This window comes from Zonotrichia albicollis, chromosome 7 (genome assembly GCF_047830755.1).
Source record: "Zonotrichia albicollis isolate bZonAlb1 chromosome 7, bZonAlb1.hap1, whole genome shotgun sequence".
NCBI classification, from domain to species: domain Eukaryota; kingdom Metazoa; phylum Chordata; class Aves; order Passeriformes; family Passerellidae; genus Zonotrichia; species Zonotrichia albicollis.
Window position 1 is genome coordinate 50658432 of NC_133825.1, and position 23678 is coordinate 50682109.

The 23678-nt window shown below is 41.8% G+C and overlaps 3 protein-coding genes across 6 annotated transcripts in view; 2 read left to right on the plus strand and 1 right to left on the minus strand.

The window, feature by feature from the left end:
• Window positions 1-3058, minus strand: part of CFAP46 (cilia and flagella associated protein 46) — a 69533-nt gene extending 66475 nt beyond the window's left edge. The window contains exons 1-3 of the mRNA XM_074545472.1: window positions 2758-3058; window positions 2280-2404; window positions 1209-1340 (exon numbers count right to left, since the gene is read on the minus strand). Of these exons, the coding sequence (XP_074401573.1) occupies window positions 1209-1340; window positions 2280-2404; window positions 2758-2806 (306 nt within the window). The 5' untranslated portion in view covers window positions 2807-3058. The remainder of the gene's footprint in view (window positions 1-1208; window positions 1341-2279; window positions 2405-2757) is intronic.
• A 3689-nt stretch (window positions 3059-6747) lies between these two features.
• TCTN3 (tectonic family member 3) lies at window positions 6748-20329 on the plus strand. The gene is made up of 13 exons (XM_074545481.1): window positions 6748-6902; window positions 7608-7729; window positions 8936-9066; window positions 9951-10059; window positions 10138-10256; window positions 11687-11722; window positions 12043-12117; window positions 12221-12346; window positions 13573-13668; window positions 13861-13958; window positions 14536-14701; window positions 15410-15547; window positions 18863-20329. The coding sequence occupies exons 1-13, from the start codon at window positions 6805-6807 to the stop codon at window positions 19082-19084; spliced, it is 1536 nt and encodes a 511-aa protein (XP_074401582.1). The 5' UTR covers window positions 6748-6804; the 3' UTR covers window positions 19085-20329.
• Window positions 20330-21614: 1285 nt separating this feature from the next.
• The window catches only part of ALDH18A1 (aldehyde dehydrogenase 18 family member A1), a 28915-nt gene continuing 26851 nt past the window's right edge, over window positions 21615-23678 (plus strand). The window contains exon 1 of one of the 4 annotated variants that reach the window (XM_074545478.1): window positions 21615-21725. The gene's annotated coding sequence lies outside the window, so the exon portion shown is untranslated. Of the gene's footprint in view, window positions 21726-21988; window positions 22147-23678 lie in introns of those variants that run through there. The other 3 variants (XM_074545477.1, XM_074545480.1, XM_014273713.3) reach the window with 3 other exon arrangements.

The window sequence follows — 23678 nt, forward strand, 5'->3', positions numbered from 1 at the left end:
ATTCTAGCTTGAAAGTCAATTCAAACACATTATTCAAAGAAACTACTAAAACTTTTCTTAGGTATATTTGTGAACACAAATAACACAAACTGTGATCTACAGAGATGGCAAAGGCCTAGTGGGAAAGCCATATAAGGACTGGGTGAGCTCCCTTGGTTTGCTCAGCCTGGGGGCGTCTGAGAGGAGACCTCGTTGCACTCTGCAGCTTCCTTAGAGGCAGTGGAGCAGCAGCACCAGCCCTGCTCTCTGTGACCAGTGACCCAAGGGAACCCCCGGAGCTGTGCCAGGGAATGTTTAGGCTGCACCTCAGGAAAAGGTTTTTCTCCCAGAGCATGGTTGGGCACTGAACCGGTTCCCCAGAGCAGTGGTCATGGCCCCAAGGCTGACAGAGCTCAAGGAGCATTTGAACAATTCTCTCAGGCACAGGGTGGGATTTTTGGAGTAGTCCTGTGCAGAGCCAGGAGTTGAACTTTGATGATCTTTGAGGGTCCCCTCCAACTCAGAATACTCTATGATGGTAAACATCTGTTAAAGCTATTTTGGGGGGCTAGATATCATTTACAGATGATCAAAGCTGACTGATCACAGTACAAGGACAAGTGAAATACTGAAGACAGAAAACAGATCCCACTCTATTTTAAAAGCAGCAGGAGATAAAAACTACTTTTCATATATAGGGAATTTTAACACCTCAAAGCAATACATAGAAGCAGAAGTATCCTGCTGAGATGCTACCACCTCTCATTACAAAAAGTAATCCAAGTACTACATGGACATGTTACTGATCGAAGTACACTGCCACAGAAATGAGCTCTACAACCTCTCTGAGGGCCTCTTCAGTCCTCCACTTCCCATAAGCCTATGAAATGCTTCCCAAATAAAATCTGTGATTATTTTAACAGTTCCAGCTAATTTGGTCCGAACGTATCATATTTAAGTAAAAAGTTAAGAGGGTGACTTAAAACAATTAACCACCTGTACAAGTACTCTTTTTTTTTTTGTCTTCTCCAAAATATTTGAAATATTAGTCTGATTCAGATGGTAAGTTTTGTTTACTCCCAAATTATTTGTTAATATATTTCCTTGGATTTTTGCACAGCCCTGATTATCCTTGTGTATTTCAAATGACTGAAAGCAACACATAAAAACCTAGTAGTAAATACCTGTAAAACCAGGCTTAATATAGAGCAACCTTCATGATTTCTCACCAAATTATCCGTAGAGCGTGGAGCATGCAGCTGGCCTTGGCACAAATATGCTCTGCCAAGAAACTGGTTCACAGGAAATCTTCCTTTAAAATACATCTGTAGACAATCACTGCTAATTTCCAGATATCCCAGCTAAAACCAAAACAAGGCATTTCAATATTTTAAAAATTGCAACAAATAATTAAGAATTGTTAGCTTTTTTAAATGCATGCCTAATCAAAGTTACATCTAACTCCTTACCAGTATGTAAGCAATATTCCATAGAGATGCATACCAGTTGTGATATAAGCCTAATACCATTTATTAAAGGCAGAGTTTTGTCATTCCAAATGTATTTGATAGAAAAAGCTTCTTTATTTAATAAAACTACTCATTCAGTCATAGAATTGCTTACAGTATCCAAAAAGTGTTTCCTTTTTAAACACAATTGCTAACATAAAGACAAAATTCTTAAAATAATTTTAAGGGGTTTTTTTAAAGGAGGCAGGATTTGTCAGTACTACATCTCAATTTTCAGACCACAGGCAGATTTTTACTGGATTTCAGCTTGGGGGAAAAAAAAAAGGTTTACTACAAACTGCCTGTTTAAAACCTAATCACTTATGATCATAAATTGAATATTAACAAATACTTCAAATTTTAAAATCTCAACCACATTTTATAGAAGTAACTTCAATTAGCAACAGCCTTTCATCATTAGAATCGACCAGGGTTATGATTATTTTTATTAGGGTTCTTTTGCGGGTACAGATGTTCACAAATGTATTTTCTTCAGCTGTAACCAAATTGCTTAATGCTTAGTTTTCCATACCAAGAAAAAAACACGCACAGCAAAAATTTTTCTATATATCACAGTACACCTTGCTAATTTGGGTACGATTACAAAATTCACAAATCACAGACTTTTAATGGAAAATGCACGTTTAAACAATTGCTCTCCAAAACCAGAATGGTGTAGTACTTTTGTTGGGTAGTTCTGAGATGTTTAAAATAGTAACTGTAACAGCTGTAAATGCAGTGCATCATATACATGCTTTTATTTAATAGAGATTAAAGACCTAAATTACAAACCTGAAGTGCTTGTTCAGCACATAAAACATATAAATGGGTGCTGATGTTATCTGTTGAATTAAGCGCAGATTCTCTTTCACTGGCTGATTTGATTAACTTGTAAGCCTGCTTCAAAGCCTGAACATCTGAAATTTAAAAAAAGGGAATAAAGAAATCTTTGTTTCCAGGTGTACTGACATGATTGCATTCAAATGAGCTACACGACATCCAGTCTCTCCTCTGCAGAAATAAATGAAGAATGTTTAAGGAAAATAATGTCACACACACGTTGTTCCAAGTTAGGCATAGTTCTAAGACGAAGCAACATCATAAAAACTAACAACTCTGTTACTATTTAAAGAAACCGACGTTAGCACACTAGGAAGAGAATTTAGAAAACAGATTAGGATCAAGCTGTTTCCCTATCTGAAATCGGATTTTAATTTCACTTCGTTTTAAAGACGGTCGCGCGGCCGCAGCGGCCGGGCCGCCCGCTCACCTCCTGCGCTCTCGGCGGCGAGCAGCTGCTCCCGCACCGCCAGCTCCATCCCGCGGCCGGACGGGGCTCGGCCGCCAGCGCGGGGCTCTCCCGAGGGCGCCGAGCGCCTGCCCGGGCAGCCCAGGGACGCGGCTGCCGGAGGCGCCCGCCAGGCGTCCGCAAGCGACCCCTCGGCCCCTCGCCGTTCCCGCAGCACCGGCGCGTATCCCGGCGGCGCTCCCGCAGCACCGGCGCGTATCCCGGCGGCGCTCCCGCAGCACCGGCGCGTATCCCGGCGGCGCTCCCCACAACACCGGCGCGTATCCCGGCGGCGCTCCCACAACACACGCGGACCCACCGCCCTCTCTCCCTCCCTCTTGGCCTCGCTCGAGGGGCCGGGCCGGCCGGCAGGGACCGCCCCCGCCGCCCCGGCTGCGCTCCGGGCGGAGCTGCCGTTCGCTAAACGGCCGCGGGCAGCGCGGGCACGGCTCGCGGGCAGCGAGCGACTGATGCCTTCCTGGCGATGAACGCAGGGCTAAGAAATGCTGTCACCAGGAATCTTTGTCCCCGTGTGGAGAGCTTCTAACGTGAAACCTTTGGAAATACAGCATACACCACCTAAAGCAGAAAAAAATGACCAAGAATGTTGGGATCACATCTGCCAGTGCAGGAAGAAGTGATGGAAAGGAAAAGGAAAAGGAAAGGAAAGGAAAGGAAAGGAAAGGAAAGGAAAGGAAAGGAAAGGAAAGGAAAGGAAAGGAAAGGAAAGGAAAGGAAAGGGGAAAAGGAAAAGGAGCTGCCTGACTGCACTGACATCAACACATACCAAATGAAGTGTCTAGAACCTCACAACTGCCCCTCACCTACTGAGTCATACCAGATTCTGTGAGACAAATCACTGTGGTCATGGAAACAATTTAAAGGCTTATGTACGTAAATTCAATTTTAAACCTAAACTCTTTGCACTTCAAACTAGACTGCAACTCTGTACCAATAGGCTGTTCCAGTACAAGGGTCTGTAAAGAATTCAGGAGTAGACTCAATCCCTACCTGTACTACATAACCCTTCCCTGGCCACAGTACCCATTTAAATCTAGCAACTGTCTTGCTTCTATGAATATCAATGAACAGAAATAAAACTAATCTGAAATTATATGGGCAAGAAAAAAAACCCATAGCAAGCCTGTGTTGATTTCTGAAGCAGAAAGCAATATATTGGTCTTGTGTAATAATGTTAGATAACAACAATGGCTTACTGGGTCTGTGTGATATATATATATATATATATATATATATATATATATATATATATATGTGTTATACATGATCAATTCGATAGCCAAATTTATAAAAAATTTAACAACTATTTATTGGGTCAATTACAAAAAATAGAATTTTGAGCAACCACCACAATCGAGACAGTCCTGGAAACAGGCGCTGGGTGAAACCAGAGGTTCGACCGGCAGAGTGACAGCTTCCCCTGAAAGGTTCACCCCGAGTGTTTCCAGCGTCCAGCTTATATACAGTTTATTCTGCCTGAGGCACAGATGACTGAAATAAACAGGCCAGGAGACTTTTTCTCCTTTTAATGCCTTTATTAAAAGTGATCAGCTCAAGACTGGGCAGCTCGACAGGTCTGCAGACTCCGTCGTCGCTCCCAGGGCGACTCAGGGGAGGAGGAGGAGGATATGGGCAGCTTTGTCCACTAGGGCGGAGCTGGGGGTCCGGTCCCCGTGGGAGCCTTTAGGGTGTGGTGACCCCCGGTGTTCTACTCTGCAACCTCACCGAAGAAAAAAGTTACAAAAACTAGTCAGACCACTGTTGCTGTGCTGCTGAAGTGTTACTTGTTTGTTATGATAATTACAAGTCGTTGTCGTTAATAGTTGTTTTTGTATCAGTAAACGCCCCGGCTGCGGCTGAGTTAATGGCTCTTCTTTCCAGACAGTGAAGGGCAGGGAACTCCCCAGACAGCGAGGGGAAGAGACGTAGGGGGGCACAGGCAAAATAACTTGGGGACCAGCATGCCATGAGAAGCTACTATTCGAAACGCACTGAAAACACCCCCAAAACAACGAGCCTGTACAGAGTTGGGAAATTAGAGTGATGTCTAAGCGTGAGGAACAGAGTGCTGACCCTGCAGAGATGCTGGAGACCTTCTCACCCTGACCGCGAAAGTTATCCCGAAACCAGGAACTTTTTCCCCGGGAAAGGGACGCTGTGGGCGCCTTTCCCCGGAGCTGGGCTTCTCTGCACAGTGCCGGATGGGCGGTCACTGCGCCTCTGACCAGAGGATTTTCCAACACACACACAGAGCCTTTTTCCTCCCACCCTTTGGTGCGAGGGTCTGTGCGAAGCCTGGCGGCTGATAGCCCTGGGGCTGTGCTCTCCGCCCTGAAGGTGCTAAGGTTGTGCTTTGTGAATGTCCCCAGCCCTGAGTTGTTGCTTCATCTTATCTTCATCAGCGAGCCCTGTAAAGCCTCAGTCAGGGTGTGGTGGTCTTCCCTTCAGCTTTTGTAGTACAGTTCTGCTACAATAGACAAAAGTCTTTAATGAAAAATTTTAAGTCATAAACTATAATATTTCAGTCTCTGACACTATGCTAAGAGTCTGGATGTATTATCTCCAATTTCAATGGAAAATTACTGGCTGCTATATAATGAAAAGTGGAATTCGTGTGTGACCCTGAGGAGACCAGGCATATAGATTCTGTTTATTCCCCAGCTGCATACTAACGTAGAGCCATGAATGCACATAAAGGGTAATGAAGGGGAAAACAAAGGTTGCAAAGAGATTTAGACAAACTGGAAGTATTATCTATAGACACTATGCATCTTATTCTCTTTGTTCAGAAACTGATAATGATCACAAAACTTGTATCATTATTTTCCATTATCAATCTGAATAAAAGTTTAAATCAATCTGGTTTTATTTACCTTTAATCACTTGTTCCTAGAAAGCACTTATAACAAAATCACTGAAGCAGTTAATCTACTGAGGAGTGGGTATATTTTATATAGAACGACAGACAGTAAATGATAAGTAAATATCCAATGAAACAATACCTCTGTTATCTGTGCTGTCCTTACTTGCCAAAATGTAATGGCTTAAGATATCTCTTCTCCATCTTTGTTTCTGATGAAAATTTAGTACACACTGAACATAGGAATGAAACTAGATCAGAACAAAGGCTTAGCCAGTGAGCTTTCCTTTGGCAGACATGAGCAGCAGAAGGCTAAGGAAGGGTTTCAAACAGGGCATTGCAATGTTTCCAGAGTAAGGAATCCCTGAAGGGGATTCCAACAGCTAAAAACCAGCAAACTTGAGCAGGCCCTGTTACAGTACCTGCATTTTTGATGACCTTTGGCATGCTTCCTTTCATGAATTTGGCTTATTTGACTCCTTGAACACATACTGACTTTTTAATCTCCACTATATTGCGCCAGTCAGATTCAGATGTTAGGTACATATTGCATGAAAAAGAACCTCATAAAAAGTACTTCGAAAAACGTTTTTCTTGAAAAGATACAACTGTAAAAGCCAAACTCTCCCAGGACTTATGGAGATTCCACTCTAATGCGTGGCATTTTAACTAAGCTCTGGCATTTGTTTGGGAAAAATTTTCATGATGTCAAAATTAAGAATCTTCTTCCATCTGGTCCACTGTGTAGAAATGCTTGTGACACAAAGTCTAGAATTAGTGAAACACTGTGTTTTTACCTAGGCAGCTCTGCAGACCAATTTATGCCCTCTAACGTAAGGTAAAGCAGTGATTGCTTAGCGACCCACTCAATTTGTAATTTAATATAGATTATATAAATGATGGCAGAATAGGGTAGCTCCTGTTGAATGTTAGACACAACTGCTCTTAACGCAGTCATTACGACATAACATGAATTCACTAATGGTAGATGATTGCTAGTAGCTGTCGACACAGATAGCGACAGTTACCTGAAATTAACTCTTTTCAACACGCTATTTCAGAGGAGCGCTGCCCCGGCCGGCCCGGCCCCGCCTCTTGGTGCCGCGCAGGCGCTGTGGCTCCGCGGGGTGCCGCGGCGGTGTGCGGCCATGCGCGGGTCGCGCGCGCTGCCCCTGCCGCTCCTGCTGCTGGCGTCGCTGCCCGCCCTCAGCCCCGCGATCGCGGCCCTGCGCTCCGGCGGCAGCAGGTGGGTAGGGGATGGGCTTCTGCCGCTGCCGGAGCGGGCCGAGGCGGGCCCGGAGACCGGGCTCGGGCCGCACTCCCGGCGGGAGCTGCGTCTTGGCCGCCTGTGCTTCGCGGTGGTATTGCCGCGCCCCCGGGCCCACGGTCATCGTAGCGCTGGGCCGGGGACTGGGAAAGGCTTCCCAGAGCCGACAGCACAGTGGCCGAGGTGAAGCGAGGCTTGGTTACTCTGCAATGAGACAGTTGGTGGTGGGAGCTGAGAAGTCTGGGTTTAAGTAAAAGGTACTTTAGACTGCAGTGAGGAGATGGTCAAACAAGTACAGACCGCAAGATGCTGTCAGTGTGGAAGATGGTTTCAGCTATTAGAGAGTAAAATCTGTCTTCGTAGATTGGCCTTGTGGTGAGGACCGAGAGGAGCTGTAATATATGGGCACTGATTTTCTTTTTAATCACTTTTTTCCCAGGAAGTGTCAGAGTGATTTTTAATTACACTAACCGAGTGTCCCCAAACTTACTACAATGACAAGAGAGGCTTTCTGTAATTGATTCTCAATGCAGATTGTAAACCAGCTCATCTAAACTGATGAAAACTTTGTTTTCATCAAATAAAACTCTGTTGCGTTCTTCTCGTTATATAATGTAAAAGATGAAATTATGCAAGTATGGTCCATTTTATAGTTTGCTGGGGTTGGGGGGCTTGTCTTTACAGGTCTGTGAGTCAAGTGTGTGTGGAAAAGTCACTGATTTTCAGAAGTAATACCCCTTATTCTACAGACATCGTTTCTGATCCTGATGGACAAGATCCACTGTTCTGTGTACAGTTGGATGACTGTAAGCAATCTTTCTTTTCGCATATTTTGATTGCCTTTGCGTAGGGAATATTTTTTTGAACTGCACGTTGTAATTGTTGCTAATTATTTTGACTGTTACAGTTTCGGAGAGACCATAGTGAATCAGGGTCTTGAGCACCAAAGACAAAGATCATTGCACTGTTATTAAGGGTAGGGTTTCTGGCTGAGTACAAATAAGTCTTTATCAATTGCTTATGTATCTGTACCGTACTTAGTGGGCTACACATAGAGCAGCAGATAAGGGTTGATGTTTAGAGTATCCCACTACTCTAATTTTCAGAAAGTGTTTTTCTTATTGTGTCTTGGATTCTTCATTATATATGCTTATTTTCATCCTTTCTTCTCTGCTACCGGTGATTTTTTTTTCACTGGTAATCATATATCCTGTAGGATATGCCATTAACATTCTTTTCTCTTTTTGCTTTCCACATTGTACTTCATTTGAGTGATTCAATGTCCAGTTCCTGGCATTCAGTGCAATTGCTGTGGTCTCACATTTGAACACGTACCATTTTCTCTTTTGAGTTGTCTGGGAATTATGACCCACAGTTCCATCTGCTTCTGACCTAAATCTTTGAGTATTTTATGTTGGGAGGGGCTCAGGAGATTAACAGGTACAACAGCTGGTCAAAACAAGGTTAGCTTTTTATTATCTTGTCCTGCTTTCAGCTCTTTACAGATTTTGTCTGAGTGTTTTGCATACAAGAGCAAAGAAATTATAAGAGGATACCGATAGAAAGTCTGGGGTTCTTTTTAGGATGCCTATTGTCTATTCATACTTATCTTGAGTTTTACTTAACTATTTTGAATCCATTTAATATTGCTTTTTGTGAACTCACAAATGGGTGATTGATTTTGTAATTCAGATTTCATGTGTGTCTAATATGGGTACCTCACGGAAATTACTGCACATGTTAATATAGCTGTTAAGGAGTCTCATGCTTTTTGGAAAGTTGCTTTGTGTATTAATAGTTGTTTCCTATGAACTGTATTCATGATATCATCCTGTTTTGTAGATCATATTAGCCTATTATAAGTGTTACTATGGATTAATTAATATAAGGCACCAAGTAACTCTCAATTACTAAAGTTATTTCTTTTTAAAATATTGGCACAGTATTTAATCTTATCTTCTCTAGTAACTTAATGTTGGTGGATTTATTTTGTTTCTCTTTTCAAACTCTAGCAAAGCTGAACTATTTTCAACAGCCACAGGATATCAAAGAATCTGATTTTGCGGGGTTCTTAGAGAAGTATGGCAGACACTCTTTCTTAGCACCATCACAAGTTCAGCCATCATTCTCTGCTTTTTACCGCGTGAGTTGAAAAAAAAAATAGCAATCAGTTTGCACATATGCTTTTACTAACCTGTCTGTAATGATGTCTAATGAGAACAGATTGAAAGATTCTTATTTTGTACCTAGAGGCCATATTATCACAGGATCATAGCATATCCTCAGTTGGATGGAACCCACAAGGACCATCAAGTCCAACTGCTGGCCCTGCACAGGATGCCCCAGCGATCCCACCCTGTGCCTGAGAGTGTTGGGCTCTGTCAGCCTTGGGACTGTGACTGTTACCTGAGGAGCCTGTTCAGGGCCCAGCCACCCTCTGGGGAAGAACCTTTTCCTGATATCCAGCCTGAGCCTCCCCTGACACAGTTCCAGCAGTTTCTTTGAGTCCTGTCCCTTGTCACAGAGAGCAGAGATCAATGTCTGCTCCTTGGGAGGAAGCTGCAGAGAGCAATGAGAACTCCCCTCAGTCTCCTCCAGGCTCAACAAGCCAAGTGACTTTAGCGATTCCTTGTATGGTATCCCCTGGAGATCCTTCACCATCTTTGTAACCCTCTTTTGAGTGCTCTCCAACAGCTTTATGGTTGCGTTGTGGCACCCAAAAGTGCCCTCAGGGCTCAAGGTGAGGCCATAGCATGGTGCAGAGCAGAGTGGTAGCACCTGGTGATGCTGAGCCAGATGCACCCAGGACACAGATGGCCCTCCTGGCTACCAGAGCACATTGTTTTATCTCTCAGTACTTTCCATACCTTAGTGTATAAAGTATTTCTGGTCAGTTGCCTTGTATTTAAGAGGTTGGACAACCTTTTAGACAAAACCAGGTGTCCACAAAGAAGTATAGATATGTCTCTTGTCCTTGGCATTAGTATTCTGCTCTAACTTGGTGATTTCTCCAAATTCTCTTTTCAGGCTGGTGATCCGATCCTCATCTACTTTGATTCATCATCTGTATTGAGCATGCTTAGACAGCCAATAAAAATGGGAGCCAGTGGACTTTGTGTTGATGGGAATCCTGCTGGTTAGTAAAGGGGGAAGAATATCTTAGGGTGGTTTGCTTCTGTTTTTTTTATCTGTTGTCATGTCTTAACTCACCCAGGCTTCCTGGACAGTAAAAGCACAAGCTGTATTCGGATTTTTGCCAACTTGAGCAAGAGCTGCGTGACTGACCCTGCCCTAGATGCTGCTTCCTACTACCGTGACTTCACTGTGCTAAAGGTGCATTTCAAATTTCTTGCTTTTGTTCAAAATCTTAGTTGTTTGACTTTGCATTGCCTTCTGCTGTGATTTCAGATAACTGTAAAACTGAAGGTCATTTGGTATGTCATTCCTGATCTTCCAATAGCTGAGGCCTTCTTCTCTGGCCACAGAGAGCAGCAGGCACAGCTTTCCCAGGCATTGTCCCAGGGAAGACTGTGAGAAGATCAGAGAAAAGAATGATAAACAATTCTTATCTTCACTTGCTGTACCTGTTGTTGTGAACATGTGGAATGTGTTATGGAGATTTGTTTACCAAAGGGTGATTTCTTAATTGGCCAATGGTGATAGTGTTTAGATTCAAGGACCAATTAAGAAAAACTGTATTGGACCATGAGGACGATGAGTTTCTTAATAAGTATAGTATAATAAAGTGATTGATCAGCCTTCTAGAATCATAGAGTCAATGCTAATTATCACCTCGTCAGGGATGCTGTGCTACAACAGGAAACCTGTTAAAAATGTCATGACTGGTGGTAATCCTAAAATTCAAACTACTTTCCAATAAACTTCCATTATTAGCAAATTCTTAATGTATTTAACAGGTACTTCATTGATACTTCGTAGTTCTAATGGCCTATCTAAAATTCCCTCGCATTTTAAACAGATTGTTTATCAAAGTATATCTTGTCTGTTCCATCAGCTTGATCAACCCAGCAGTACATGTTCTCAGTAAAGAATTAGGGTGATTTTTTTTTTTTACATAAAGTGCGATCTCTAAAATCATACTGATGCCCCCTTATTAATATTAGCTCTATTTATGTCCATATAAATGTCTCTATTTATCCTGACAATAAATTCAAAGTAACCAGTTTACTGTTCTGGGTTCATCCCACTCGTTTTACTGAAAGCTTATATGAAAATGTCTCCTCTCAGCTTGTAGAGTTTTTCTGGTTTTCCAAGAGGAAACAACATTGTAAATAGGAGTACATATTAAGGCTGATGACTCAGTATACCCTTCTACTGGAAATCTAAATCTACTTAACTAGTAGAGAATAGTCTATTGATCAGATTTAATTAATGTTTTCAGGACTTTTTGTCGCTGTTGCCAAAGTGCAGTTTTTCCTTAACTGGACACTGAAGTACTTGATAGCAGAAGATGGAGTTTCAGGAATGGATCAGAGATGTGGCACTTAAAAGTACCTGCGTTCTGCAGGACATTAACTAGGCCAAGCTTAAATTTGTCTTTTGGTATTTTAAAATGCCTTCTGTGAACTGTCTGTGATTTATAAATTGCAAAATGATGACATTTTCACATCTGGAATAAACAAAGTATTTTTGTCAATAACTATTCAGGTTCTTTTGTAGTGATTTTATGACTTTAGTCACAAACACAGCAATTTACTTCACTTTTTATTGGAATTGTAAAACGGTTTGCTTATTTTCCCCAGGTCCCAATTAATGACACTGTTACGCCATCCATGAAGGTCAGTCTCATTTCTGGTTCTGAAGGGAAAGTGGGAATGTGCTGTGTCCAAGACAAGATTTTTCTTGACAAAACTAAGACCTTATAGAAAAAAAGGACATAATAAGGGTGTATTTTTGAATGAATGGGCATAGATAGGACTAAAGTCATGGAGGTAGCTTATTTTCGTGGAAAAAGATTGGGGATCTGGAGCAGTGTGATGTGCCCCCCAGATCACAGCAAGGAGGTAAATTGACTTGGATGGAAAAGCAGTGAAAAAGAGTAAAAAGAGCTCTCTCCTTTTAAACAGTTACTGATTGTTAATATACTTACTTTCTCCAGGTAAATGTCACTGCAGTCTCACCACCTGGAGCTCCCCACATGAAAGACAATACATGCATCAATGTTGTTTCTGAGGTATGTGAATCTTCTTTCCTTTTCAAGCAGCTTACCACAAGCTTAAAGCCATTGCCCTATTACCTTACCCTGTCTCCTGTTATTCTCTAAATTGGACTTTCAGGTGATCTATGAGATAGAATATAGTGGCACAAGTGGGATTCAGAGTGTTTCAGTCCAGTTCAAAGTCAGCAACATCTCTGTGAACTCCAGATCCTCTCTGCAGCAGCACTTCACCATGCACTTCTGGGTTAGTATCTCCATCCTCCTTGGAATTTTACCAAGTTTGTAGTCTAGCTTGTGATTAATTTTTGTACAGAAGATACTTGGAGAGGTTAGAGCAGTTTCACTGTGATATAGTAGTAACAGAGCCCCGGGATACAGATGATTGAAGAGGGGAGGCATTTCTGGTCTCAAATAAAGCATGCTAGTAGAGAGGTCCAGGCTCAACACAAGCATGCAGTCTTTCATTGCAAAAATTTCAAGGAGCTGAGTATTTTTATATGATGATTTTTGCTCTTGGTTTGGTGGTTGGTTTTAGGTGTTTTCTATTTGTTTGGGGGTTTTTGGTAGTTTTTTGAGCGTGGGATTTTGTTTTTTTTTTTTGTTTGGTTGATTTGGTTTTGGGCTTTTTGGCACTGTTTTGTTTTGGTTTTTGTTTGTTTTGGAAGTATTGTTTTGGTTTTTTGTTTGTTTTGTTGGGGGATTTGGGTTTGGTATTTTTGGAGGAGGGTTATTTTTTGTTCTTATTTGTTTGTTTGTTGAGGTAGAATGGAAGATAAGTCAGCAGCATGGTCTTGTGAAAGAAAGGGTTGAAGCTAAGGTTGTATGTGATGTGTTTAGTGTTTGTGAAAGAAGTTACTAAATTTATTCCAGGTACTTAACACTTTTGCCTGTGCAGCAGGAAAGAAAGTTACTTGGAAGGGTGTAGAAATCTGGGAAATACTAATGTGTGTTAAGTTCACATAAATCATGTCCCATGATTTATGTAATTCAATGTAAAATTGAATAAGTGATGACCTCAGGGGTTGGTAAGTGTGCAATGCAACTTTGTTGAAGTTATGCCCAGATTGCCATACAAACATGTAGAAGTAGAATGGTCCACTAAGAATCAGGGTCAAGGCAGAGTTTGTTCTGCAGTTCTTCTGTAGAATTGTCCTGACTGATCTGTTCACTTCCTCAGAGACAAATGTTGAGCAATAGCAATTCATTGTATTGTGAGCTCTCCTGGTATTGTCCACATTTCAGGATACTGACATTTAGTTTTTTACTTCCTGGACTGCAAATGAAATTGGCCAGGTAAGAAAGAGTCCTTGTAAACAAATAGTTTAAGTAGTGTATAATGATCTGTCATTCAAAAAAACAGCTTACATTTACGTTTTTGGGAATGCAAATTTGATCTTTGGGATGAATGGATGTCATTGATGCTAATTTTTTCCTCTTTTTCCTCTATTTCTTCTCTTTGTCGCTTTGTAGACCAGGACTCTCTCTCATGTGTTGCCTAGAAGCGGAAACCCTGGCTATATCACTGGAGCACCACTGTTGATTGCAAACAGTGGTGCCAAGCAACGTGTATCCTTTTTCTGCTAGGAGTTTTTGTTTATCACTGGGGTTTTTTTTGATTTGTTACTGCACTGTCTGAACTTTTATAGTGCCCTAATAGGGAAAAGAAGGAATATGGGGTGAGTGGATTGTTAAATGAGATGAGTGTTGTATGTTGTCTGTTTATACTTTTGTTTGGTTTCTTGATGTGCAGTCTGTCAGATGAGCATATTAAGGAGTGAAAGTGATGGAAGTTGTTCACAATTCCTCAGGCACACAGTACAGTTTGGAAGGAATATGAGAACAGGCTGCAAAATCAGGTAACAACACACTCTGCAGTCATCCTTTCCAACAGTTGGAAGTTGTGGACTCAGAATGTTTTTCTGTAGTCTCTTATGTACTTCTGTGGAGCCTAGGTCCTTCCCTGAGATCACCGATGTGTCTCTACAGATCTTTCACAAACTCCTAAGAGAACATGAATATAGTAAAGATGGTGGCCTGCTAGAATAATCTGAACATTGTGATGGTCTTCTGGGACATTTTGAGGCTCTAGTCTGGCAGTATGTCTTGGGCAAGAGTAGAGTTGAGGAGTGAATCTTAAAAAGGGATTGTTTTGATGGTTTAGATTGTTCCTTTGACACGGCAAGTGTAGGACTGCTGATGCGATAAGATGGCTGAAGAGCTGTCAGCTTTTCTTATCATTATCCCTGCCATATTTTTCTCCTTTCTTGTTGCTGAAAGGATTGAAACTGCATCTGTTTAATACCAATACTTGTTGACTCATTATAAGAGCAGAAGAAATACTTATTGCAAAGAAAGGATATTGACAGTGGTTTGGATTTTTTTTTTCTTGTCCTGGAAATCACTTTCTTAAAGGTGTTCTTTTCTCATTTCCAGCCTATCCCCAATATTGGAAGACGGTAACTGTAGTTACATACAGCAGAAGTTATACAAGGCTTTTCAGGGGATGAGCAGAACAGAAGACTTTGCTGTAACTGGCAGTGCTCATTCAACTCAGGCAGAAGAGTGGAGGACCATTCTAATTGAGAACTGCAGTGTGGAGGTAATATGAATGCAGACAGACCGACTGTAAATATTTTTCCTTTCGTATCTTTGTATTGCCTTGGGGAGGTCGGGGTATCTGCACTTTTTTGTATAATGAACCTATGACTCTCAGGGGTCTTAATATGTGAAAGCAGCCATTATGGTTCATGTTCATATTATTAGAGTACTTAGCAAAAAAAAACCCTCAAACCCAACAAACCCTGACAGATTTCCTATCTCTTGAATCCTGTTCTGCTATTTAAATGGGCAAAAAGAGTTAAATACTGAATCCAGTGTTATATAATTTTCTGACAGCCTTTTGGAACTGATAGTAGCTGGCTACTTCCTATTAATTATTATTATAATACTTTCTGCTTTTCCAGAATAGGGAATATTTTTGTAGGGATATTTATATCCTATTATATTTCCTAATAAGGTTAAAGTCTGTGAGCCAATTGCATTGTAATAATTGTTAATCTGTGGGGGAATAGCTAAGTGGAATATGAAGTCCAAGAGGTAAAGCTGAGATAAATTCTAATTGGAACTGAGATGACAGTGAGCTCCAAAATGGGTGGTTGACATGATCAGAAGTTACAGAGATAGTACTGAAGTGATTGATTCAGGTTCTGTGACCTGTATTATCCAAAATATTAGACTTTGGCCATAGTGGTCCTTTATCACTTTTAAAATACTATATTAAATTGATTAGCATGTATTTTATTTTCAGGCTGTGAATTGCACTTCCTGTTGTATGGTTCCTGTGACCCTGGAGATACAGATATTGTGGACTAAAGTGGGCCTCTTGTCCAACCCACAAGCTCAAGTAGTGGGTACACGGCACTTTTACCACTGTCAGCCCCTCAAGGTATGGAATCAAAAGCCCTCCCTCACACACAGAGGTAATTAAAGGGGATTTACAGGTTATTTAAGAACCAAGAAATCAAATGGTCTTGAAACTAAGTAAGTTGAGATTTATTGAATTTTAGCAGTTGTCTGGCTGCAATGGTAGCCTTCTATAGAGGAAGGTTGTTTTGTGGTCTTTTCAGTACTGTCCTCACTCAGTTGTATAACTGGAAAAGATACCTTCTTTTCAACCCTGAACTACTTTCTGCCACTTTAGGACTCAATCTTTAAACTTACAGTTATGGTTGGTATAAAGTTGTACTTACAAACATCCAGTAACTGCATGTTTAATATTTAGTTGTGTCTTAAAGCCTTAATATGGGATTTGAGTGTAGTAATATTTCAGAGACTCCACAGAATGCTGATAATCTGTGCAGAAGATTTCTGTTCCTCTAGAGCTTCTGAAATCACTATCAGGTAGCTGAGGAAGTGACTAATGCTGGTGACAACATGTTTGGAGAACTGGGGAGGAAGGCAGTAAGCCAGAAAGAGGGTATTCGAGGCCAGGTTGGGTGGAGTTCTGAACTACCTGATCTAGTTGAAGGCATCCTTGCTCATCACAGAAGGCTTGAACTAGGTGGCCTTTAAAGGTCCCTTCTAGCCCAGACCATTCTGTGATTTTGTGATGTCAGCTAACATGACCACAGAGGACAATGAGCAGTCTTTTTCAAGCATGTGTCAGTGGATCCCATTGTGATTTTTTTTCCTTTTTTTTTGATATCACATAGTCTTTTGGGCAGCAGAAATATTTCAAGGCTTACACTTCTCTGTAAGGGCTTAGGGGAAGCAGCTGGCATCCACCCAGGCATCTTCATGACTATGAGGAAGGTATCTGTCTGATGTGTTAACACACTTTGAACTTCAGACCCAGTCTAAATGAGATTTTACACACTTGTTTGAATGCATCTCATGGTACCCTTTTGTTCTCCCTTCTTGCAAAATACATGACGAGAAGAGGATAGGAAGATGTTAACCACATAAAACTCATATTGCCCTGAGGCAAAGTGATACTCCCACCCCATGAAAATATTTTTAAAATCACCTGTTACATGGCTTCATTAATAAATAAATTATTAATAAAATTAATAGAAAAATCTTCTGTCTGGGGAAGAAGATTTGTATTCCTAGTAAAAGTGTAGGGTGCAAAGCCCTCAGGATTAGCTAATCAAGAAGAATGAGATTCAGATTTGATTTGCTTGAGCAACTTATGCTAATTACTTTAGACCCTTAAGGTATATTGCAAGGCTAATTATAAGAAAGCAAGTTTCTGACAGCAAAAAAGCCCATGTCATTAAAATCAGTACTGACTTCATCAGTGACATCACAAATCCACAAATTAGGATTGTTACTAAAGGAAATTTTAGGAAAGGACCAACTTGCTCTATAGTCAGCAGTTATGAAGTCCAACTATTTGCAAGCCCACTAGACTGCACATTACTTTCAAATTATGTCACTTCCCAGCTTTAGCCTACAGATTCTCTACCTGAGAACTATCCTTTAGTTCCTTTAATATTCTTTAGAGAAACCTTTTTTTATTTATACAGCACTGTGTCACTGGAAAGTTCCCTAAGTAACTGACCAGAAAACAGAGAATCCAGGAAAGACATCCTGATTTCAACACCCATACACAATATCTGATCACAGTTATATTTGGACTTGGTGAAAATACAGGACGTTTTAAAATGATGTGGAGTTCTACAAGAGCATGCTGGAAGTTGCTAATGGTTGCCTTCTCCCAACTGTTTAGGAGGGATTATGTATGGAGTTGTTTTCCCTGCACTAATCTCTCTGATTTTAAGGCAGTTTTTCAAGGTCCAGGCACTTAAATCAATCATCTTGAGGCTTCTTGTTGACTAGGGCAACTTGGCCTATTTTTGAGTGTGTTTACTCATTGATAGGAGAACTTGTATCAGAATTGTTTGGAAAATTCTATTTGTAACTGCTCAGCAGTGGTGAATTGTGATCAAGGACTGATCTGGCATGGAGGGCAAGAAGGTGGTAAACTGGCTGGAAGGAGGAACATTAGGACACTTTGCAAGTGAGTGAAGTTTCCAGGTGATGACAGAAGAAATAGCCTCAGCATTTTCTTGTAGCCATTCTGGAATGGGAACTGCTCAGGGGCCAGCTTTGGGCAGCAGAGCAGGCCTGGGGAATGCACCCATGGCAGGCTGAAGGGCCGCATGCTGATGCTCTCACAACTGGTGCTGCAGATGCAAAGGTGCACAAGGAATCTGCTCATGATGCCTCTTTGCACACTCCTGTAGAACCAAGACTGTACTCAATGTGTTATTCATCTTGTTTGGTTGGGTTTTGTTTTTAATTTAGGCACAGACTTATTTTTTAATTCACCTTGAGGATGCCACAAAAATTCCCCAATAGGAGTCACAATATTTTTTGCTTAAGAGTCATGAACTCTATGATGCAAATTTTTTGAGTGCTTCCTACAGAATTTTGCTCTGAAGGCAATCTTTGAAATTCCTCTCAGGGAAGTGATTGAGGTGTTAATTTCACAGGTTGGCATAAACCAGTGCAAGCACAGAAGGTGTGCTGCCAGTAAATGCCCTCTCAGTGTTAGCATGCAGAGCTAGGAAGTGGGGCAGAGAGTGAGGTTGCTCTTTTGGCAGCAGCACGGTCTTAAATCAGCCCAAGGTAGCCATGAAACTCCATGCAGTTCAAAGAGCTAGTGTATGCGTTTTCTTGCTGCATTCCGTTAAAACAGAAAAGAACTGAGGCCTTAGAGGTTCAGTCCCCTGTGTGATCTTCACTGATCTGTCTCCTTCCTGAAACAACATCCTAAAATGTGAGCAATAAATTTATGTTGTATTGGGTCCCTGCTTTAGTTTACTGACATTTATTGATAGGATTGCATCTTGTGGCAGTTCTTTCTGGTAGCAAGCACTTGCCCAAGGAGCCAGCTGATCTTTTATAAAAAATAAAGCTAGCTTGTATCTGTTCTTATTACTAAGCATTTGGTATGTCTTTCCTCTGAGTAGAAGGCTTTCTGTAGCCGAGCTTAAGTCACTGCTGCCATTTTGGAGATCTCTAGCATACGATACACAGTAGCTAAAGGTGATCTTTACTACACCCACAATTTACCTGCTGAATATCAATTTTGGGAAAGAGGTCTTACTCCTAGGACACTGAACTCTTGCCATCCCAAAGATGCTTGCCATGCTTGCCAGTCATCTACAGCGTGTTCCCCCATTAAAAAATTGGGGATGGGTATGCTTTTTGTATTAAGACTGCTAAACTCCTTTTGCTTCCCTTCTTGCTGCAGTTTCTAGACATGAGCATGGTACCTGTGACAACTATTGTTACCTTCACTGACATGACGGATTGGCCAGAACCTCCACGAGGCCAGCCCCAAATGCACTGGAAACTCCCATTTGACATCTTTTTTCCATTCAAGGTAGCCCTGAATGTAGAAAGAACTTACAGAGGTGATCTGGCTGGGTATTTATTGTTGATTCTAATAATGTCTAGTATTTTCTGCTTTTGAAATAGATGGAGCCTGTATTTAAAGTGTGGTGAGTGAATTGATATATTCAGGATATGACCCAGACGATGGACTTTTGTCATCAGGTTTTTTATACCATTTCTGTGTTATCTGTGTGCCTTCTGTTCTTGGATTAAGCCATGTGGGCTGCTTTTCCTCTCATGTTTCTGTTCTTTGTATGTGAACCATCTGTGAACATCATTGCAGCAACACACTTGAGAAATGTAGGGATCCAGGGACATTGCTTTAATGAGGGACTAGGAAGAGAATGTTAAAACTATTATTCCATTCCATTATTCCGGAAACCAAGAATGCTCTCTAAACCAGGGAGCATGGAGGTAGAAGCAAAGTTCAATCAAAGCATTTTGGAGCTCTTTTCAGTTGGAGATGCATCTGATTTTGGAGCTGCTTTCCTATTGGAGAAGCATTTGATTTTTCTATGTGAAACTAATCAAACACTTAAAATACAGGAGCTTGCCCGGGTGGCCTGAATTCTATTTTATGAGTAAGCATGTGTGCCAGTCACCCCTAACCTGTCCTTGTTAGATGATGACAGCCACAACTCTGTGAGATTTTTTGAATCTTGCTTTTTTTGTGTCTTTTCAAATACAGATATCCAATTGAAATTTTCATGGTTTAATCACTTTTTACATTAGCAACACTGTTGCACAGAACAAAGCAATTGTGAATGCTCTGAAATACCGTTGAATTTTAGTGGTTTGTCAAAACATCTTCCTAATATTTTTCTTCTCCCTGGAAGAAATGGGCCTGAATAGACTTTTTCCTAGATAACAAGCATTCTCTTGTTCCAGATAGGAACTGAACTGAAAATGGTAACTACTGAAAATCTAGTAGCACATCAGAGAGACTTGTGAATAGGTCTGAAGCTACAACATGGAATATTTTAGGAAAATTTGTAGATGTATTGAGACGGAAGCTTGCTGTGATACCTTACCTCTGGCTCTCTCTCTGGGACTAGGAAATAAATTTATTGTTTTTGCTGTTAAAGGTGGTCTGATTATCTAGACTGCCATCTACCATCACACAGGAAATCTGCTTAATTGTTCCAGGAAGCTGTTGGATGAAAGTATATTTTTAGCAGAAGATTTTATTATTTATCTTCAGATGACGGAAAAATCTGCCCCATCTGATGCCAAGTGCTCCAATGGAATCAATAAAAGCCAAAAATTTCAGAGCCTAGTTTTTATTAAATGTTTGTTGCTTTTATACCTATACTGCACATAGTAACTCTGTTGCTTCTCCTCATTACAAACTTTAAAAAGAATGCAAAAATAAACTGAAAAACTAGTAATTAGTCAGGGTATCAAAGGAGATAACACAAGTAAAACAAAACTACAACGCATGTAAAAGCTTCTGGATTAATGTCACATATTTATCTTTGTCCTTATTTGCACGGTTTATTAGCTGGGAACGAATTCTGTGCGAGTGTCTTCAGTGTCCGTTGATTTCTATTCTGGGGCAGCCCAACCAAGCTGGTGTGAACATTCAGAACTGTGTACTGCACTCCAGTATTACACAGGACTGTACCATTACACAGAAACAAACTTCGATTTTTAGGTAGATGTGGCTTCTCAGATGTGCCTGTAATACCTTTGAAAAGTTTTTCTCAGAACACCTTTATTGTGTGTCCTATGTCCTCTCATGTGCCTAAGTTGTGGAGTCCAGGAAATTAATTTAGAGGTGACAACAACTGAATTACAAAGGGTTAGCTGGAGAAACTTCCCAAATGTAACCTGGGAACACATGCTAAATGTGTTGAGATAGGGCATGAATGAAAGGGATCTGGCATCCTTGTTTTCTGCATTATTGAGGTAATTCACTTAGGTATAACCAGAGATACTCTTTGCTCTGTGGCTGCAAATACTTGAAATGCTGTAAGAATACATCACCTTTTATATTGTAATTATCTGGCCTCCAACGTCCTAATTTTTAGCTCATGTTTGTCTCCTTTCACATTTTGTCATAGCAAGAAATATGAGCTGGAAAGAGCCTTGTCCATATTCTGCCTTAAGGCATATTCAAATTCTAGCCACATGACAGCAGTGCTTGTGGGTTTAGAATCTGCAGTTTCCTATGGCAATGAATTTTTGTGTCTACTTTATCATGCTGTGTTTTTCCCCCCTGCCTGATCTGAAAGAGCCTGTGTTGCAATTCAGTATCAGGCAACGTTATTTTATTACCACACACAAGGCAGACTCATATGTCAGATGTACAGGAATGGAGTGTTTGTACTCCATGTCAAAGGGCTGAGACAAAACACTTTTTCTGCTGCCAGCATTCTAGCTAGAGCCATCTGTCCAACATCTCCCTTTTTTGAGGCAGTAAGTCTGTTTTTACACTGTCCGAGTGGAGACCATCTTTACTAGGAAATTTTTCAAGTCCTTTCCAAACATCCCCCTCGTTTCTTTAGAAGGCGTAATTTTAAATTTGAAAGCAGGAGCAATTTTCGAAGCCGGGGGCGGGGCGGGTGGGGCCGGAAGCGACGGCAGGCGGCGGGGAGCCGGGCCGGCAGGCGGCGGGGAGCCGGGCCGGCAGGCGGCGGGGAGCCGGGCCGGGAGGCCGCGGGGAGCCGGGCCGGGAGGCCGCGGGGAGCCGGGCCGGGAGGCCGCGGGGAGCCGGGCGGGTGAGTGGGGCCGGGCCGGGCTGGGCAGCGCCGGGCTGAGCTGCCCGCAGCGGAGAAGGGCGCGGGGCTGCGGCTCGGCTCTGGCCCGCCGGCGGGGGGCGCACCGGGAGCGCGGAGGGCCGGTCCTTGCTGGGGGTGGTCGCCGCCCGTCGGTGCTGCCCCTTCCCCTGCCGCCTGGGGAACCGGGAGCGGCTGCTGCGTCGCCCGCGATAGGAGGTTGAGGGCTCCGGCGGAAAGAAGCGAGCTCAGCCTGACAACTGCCGGGGCGCGCCGCACACCGCCCATCTCTCGGACCCGCGGGCTCTCCGGAGCTGCACAGATTCGGGGTCGCTTTTTCTCGGCGGTCTCAGCGTTACTGCTGCGGGGAATTACCGGCAGTGTGGAATTGCAGTTTGATCCCCAGCGAGTACCCGACGAACTGGTAAGAGCTGCACGGGCCTCGTCCATCTGGAGATCTGTGAGAGCGCATCTGTTGCTCCTCTAGAGGTTTCTTTTTCTTTGCCAGAAAAGAAACCTTGTGCCTACTTACAAGATTTCTCCATGCCCAAAGAAAGTATTTAACCCCCCCCCCCGACGCTTGCATGACAGCTAAGAGTCACTCCCTAGGTTTTGACCCGACTTTGTGATAAGCCTGTGTTCTTCACATACTGTTTCTTCACAGTACACAGAACAGGATCAGATTAGAGCTTTTTTTAAGAAACCTGATAGCTCTCTGGAAAGAGTAATCAAACTCTAGATAATGCAGACTTAAGCAAAGTTTAAATGGTTTACCAGAATTATTTGACAACTGTGTCCATATTATGAAGTCAAGAGTTTTAATTTTTTAAATGAAAAATAACTCAAATATTTCCATATGCTTATAAAAATTTTCCACCTGCTTATGCCGATGCTGTACCCTCAAATTGATGGATACTTCGAGTGTTTACCCTCTTCCCAGATTTGCTCTTGAGGATACTGAGAAGAAATTTACGAAGGGTTAAAATAAACTTTTCTTCTTTTTTTCTCTGTAGTAAACTATGTTTAGTCACTTTGGAAACTGTATCGCCTGTTCCATATTTGTGTCAGTGCATATTTTTTGTTGTGTAAACTGCTTTGCTGGTTTTTTTTTTTTTTTTGCTGTATTTCCTTGCTCTTAAGCTACTGTTTTGTCATGATTGTCATAAAAATTGTGTTCAGTAGCAAAGTAAGCATCTTTCAAGCTTAGCTTCAGTAATTGTTCAGCTGTTTTTATTGTATGTTGTTTTACTAGGAATACAAAAACAATGGTATTTTTATGGATTTCTGCAGCATGTGGGGAAGAAAGTATCTGAGAGTCACTGTGTATGATACTCTGAAAAGTCAGTTCAAGATGTAGTGGAAAAGAAAAAAGGAAATAGAATAATAGAAATTATCACTTAAGGAATGAAATGCAGAATAAAAGACCGTATTATGCCAGTATATTAATCCTTCATCCAAATTTGAGTGCTCTGTTCTCTACTGCCGTTCCGGACTCTCCCTCGGCTGGCACGTGTCACTGTGTTTGCACTGACCAAGGAGGTGGAGGAAGAGCAACGGAGATCATTGCATATACGTGCAATAGCCTTGATATAAGGAAAGCAAGAGCATCCTATGCAGATGTCTTAATGGCAGTGTAGTCTAAGGAATTGCTGTGCTTCTCTCTTTCTGGTGCTAATATTCACTTGTACAGATGGGTGGGTCAGTTAGTCTCTGACCAGAGTATTACCATGATCAAGCTGTCTTGCTTGGGGACAGGAATTGCAGCTTTGATCAGAAGGTGGCAAAAGTGGTTGTTCAGGGACAAGTGTCGAGCATGACAGCAGATGGAGGAATGAGGAGGTAGTTGCACTGCAAGTCTGTAAAATCATCAGTCATATGAAGGTGAATAACCCCAGTCTCCACAAAGCTGGAAACTAGGAGAGTATTCTACTAGTTTTGATTGCTTTCTTGTCCTAT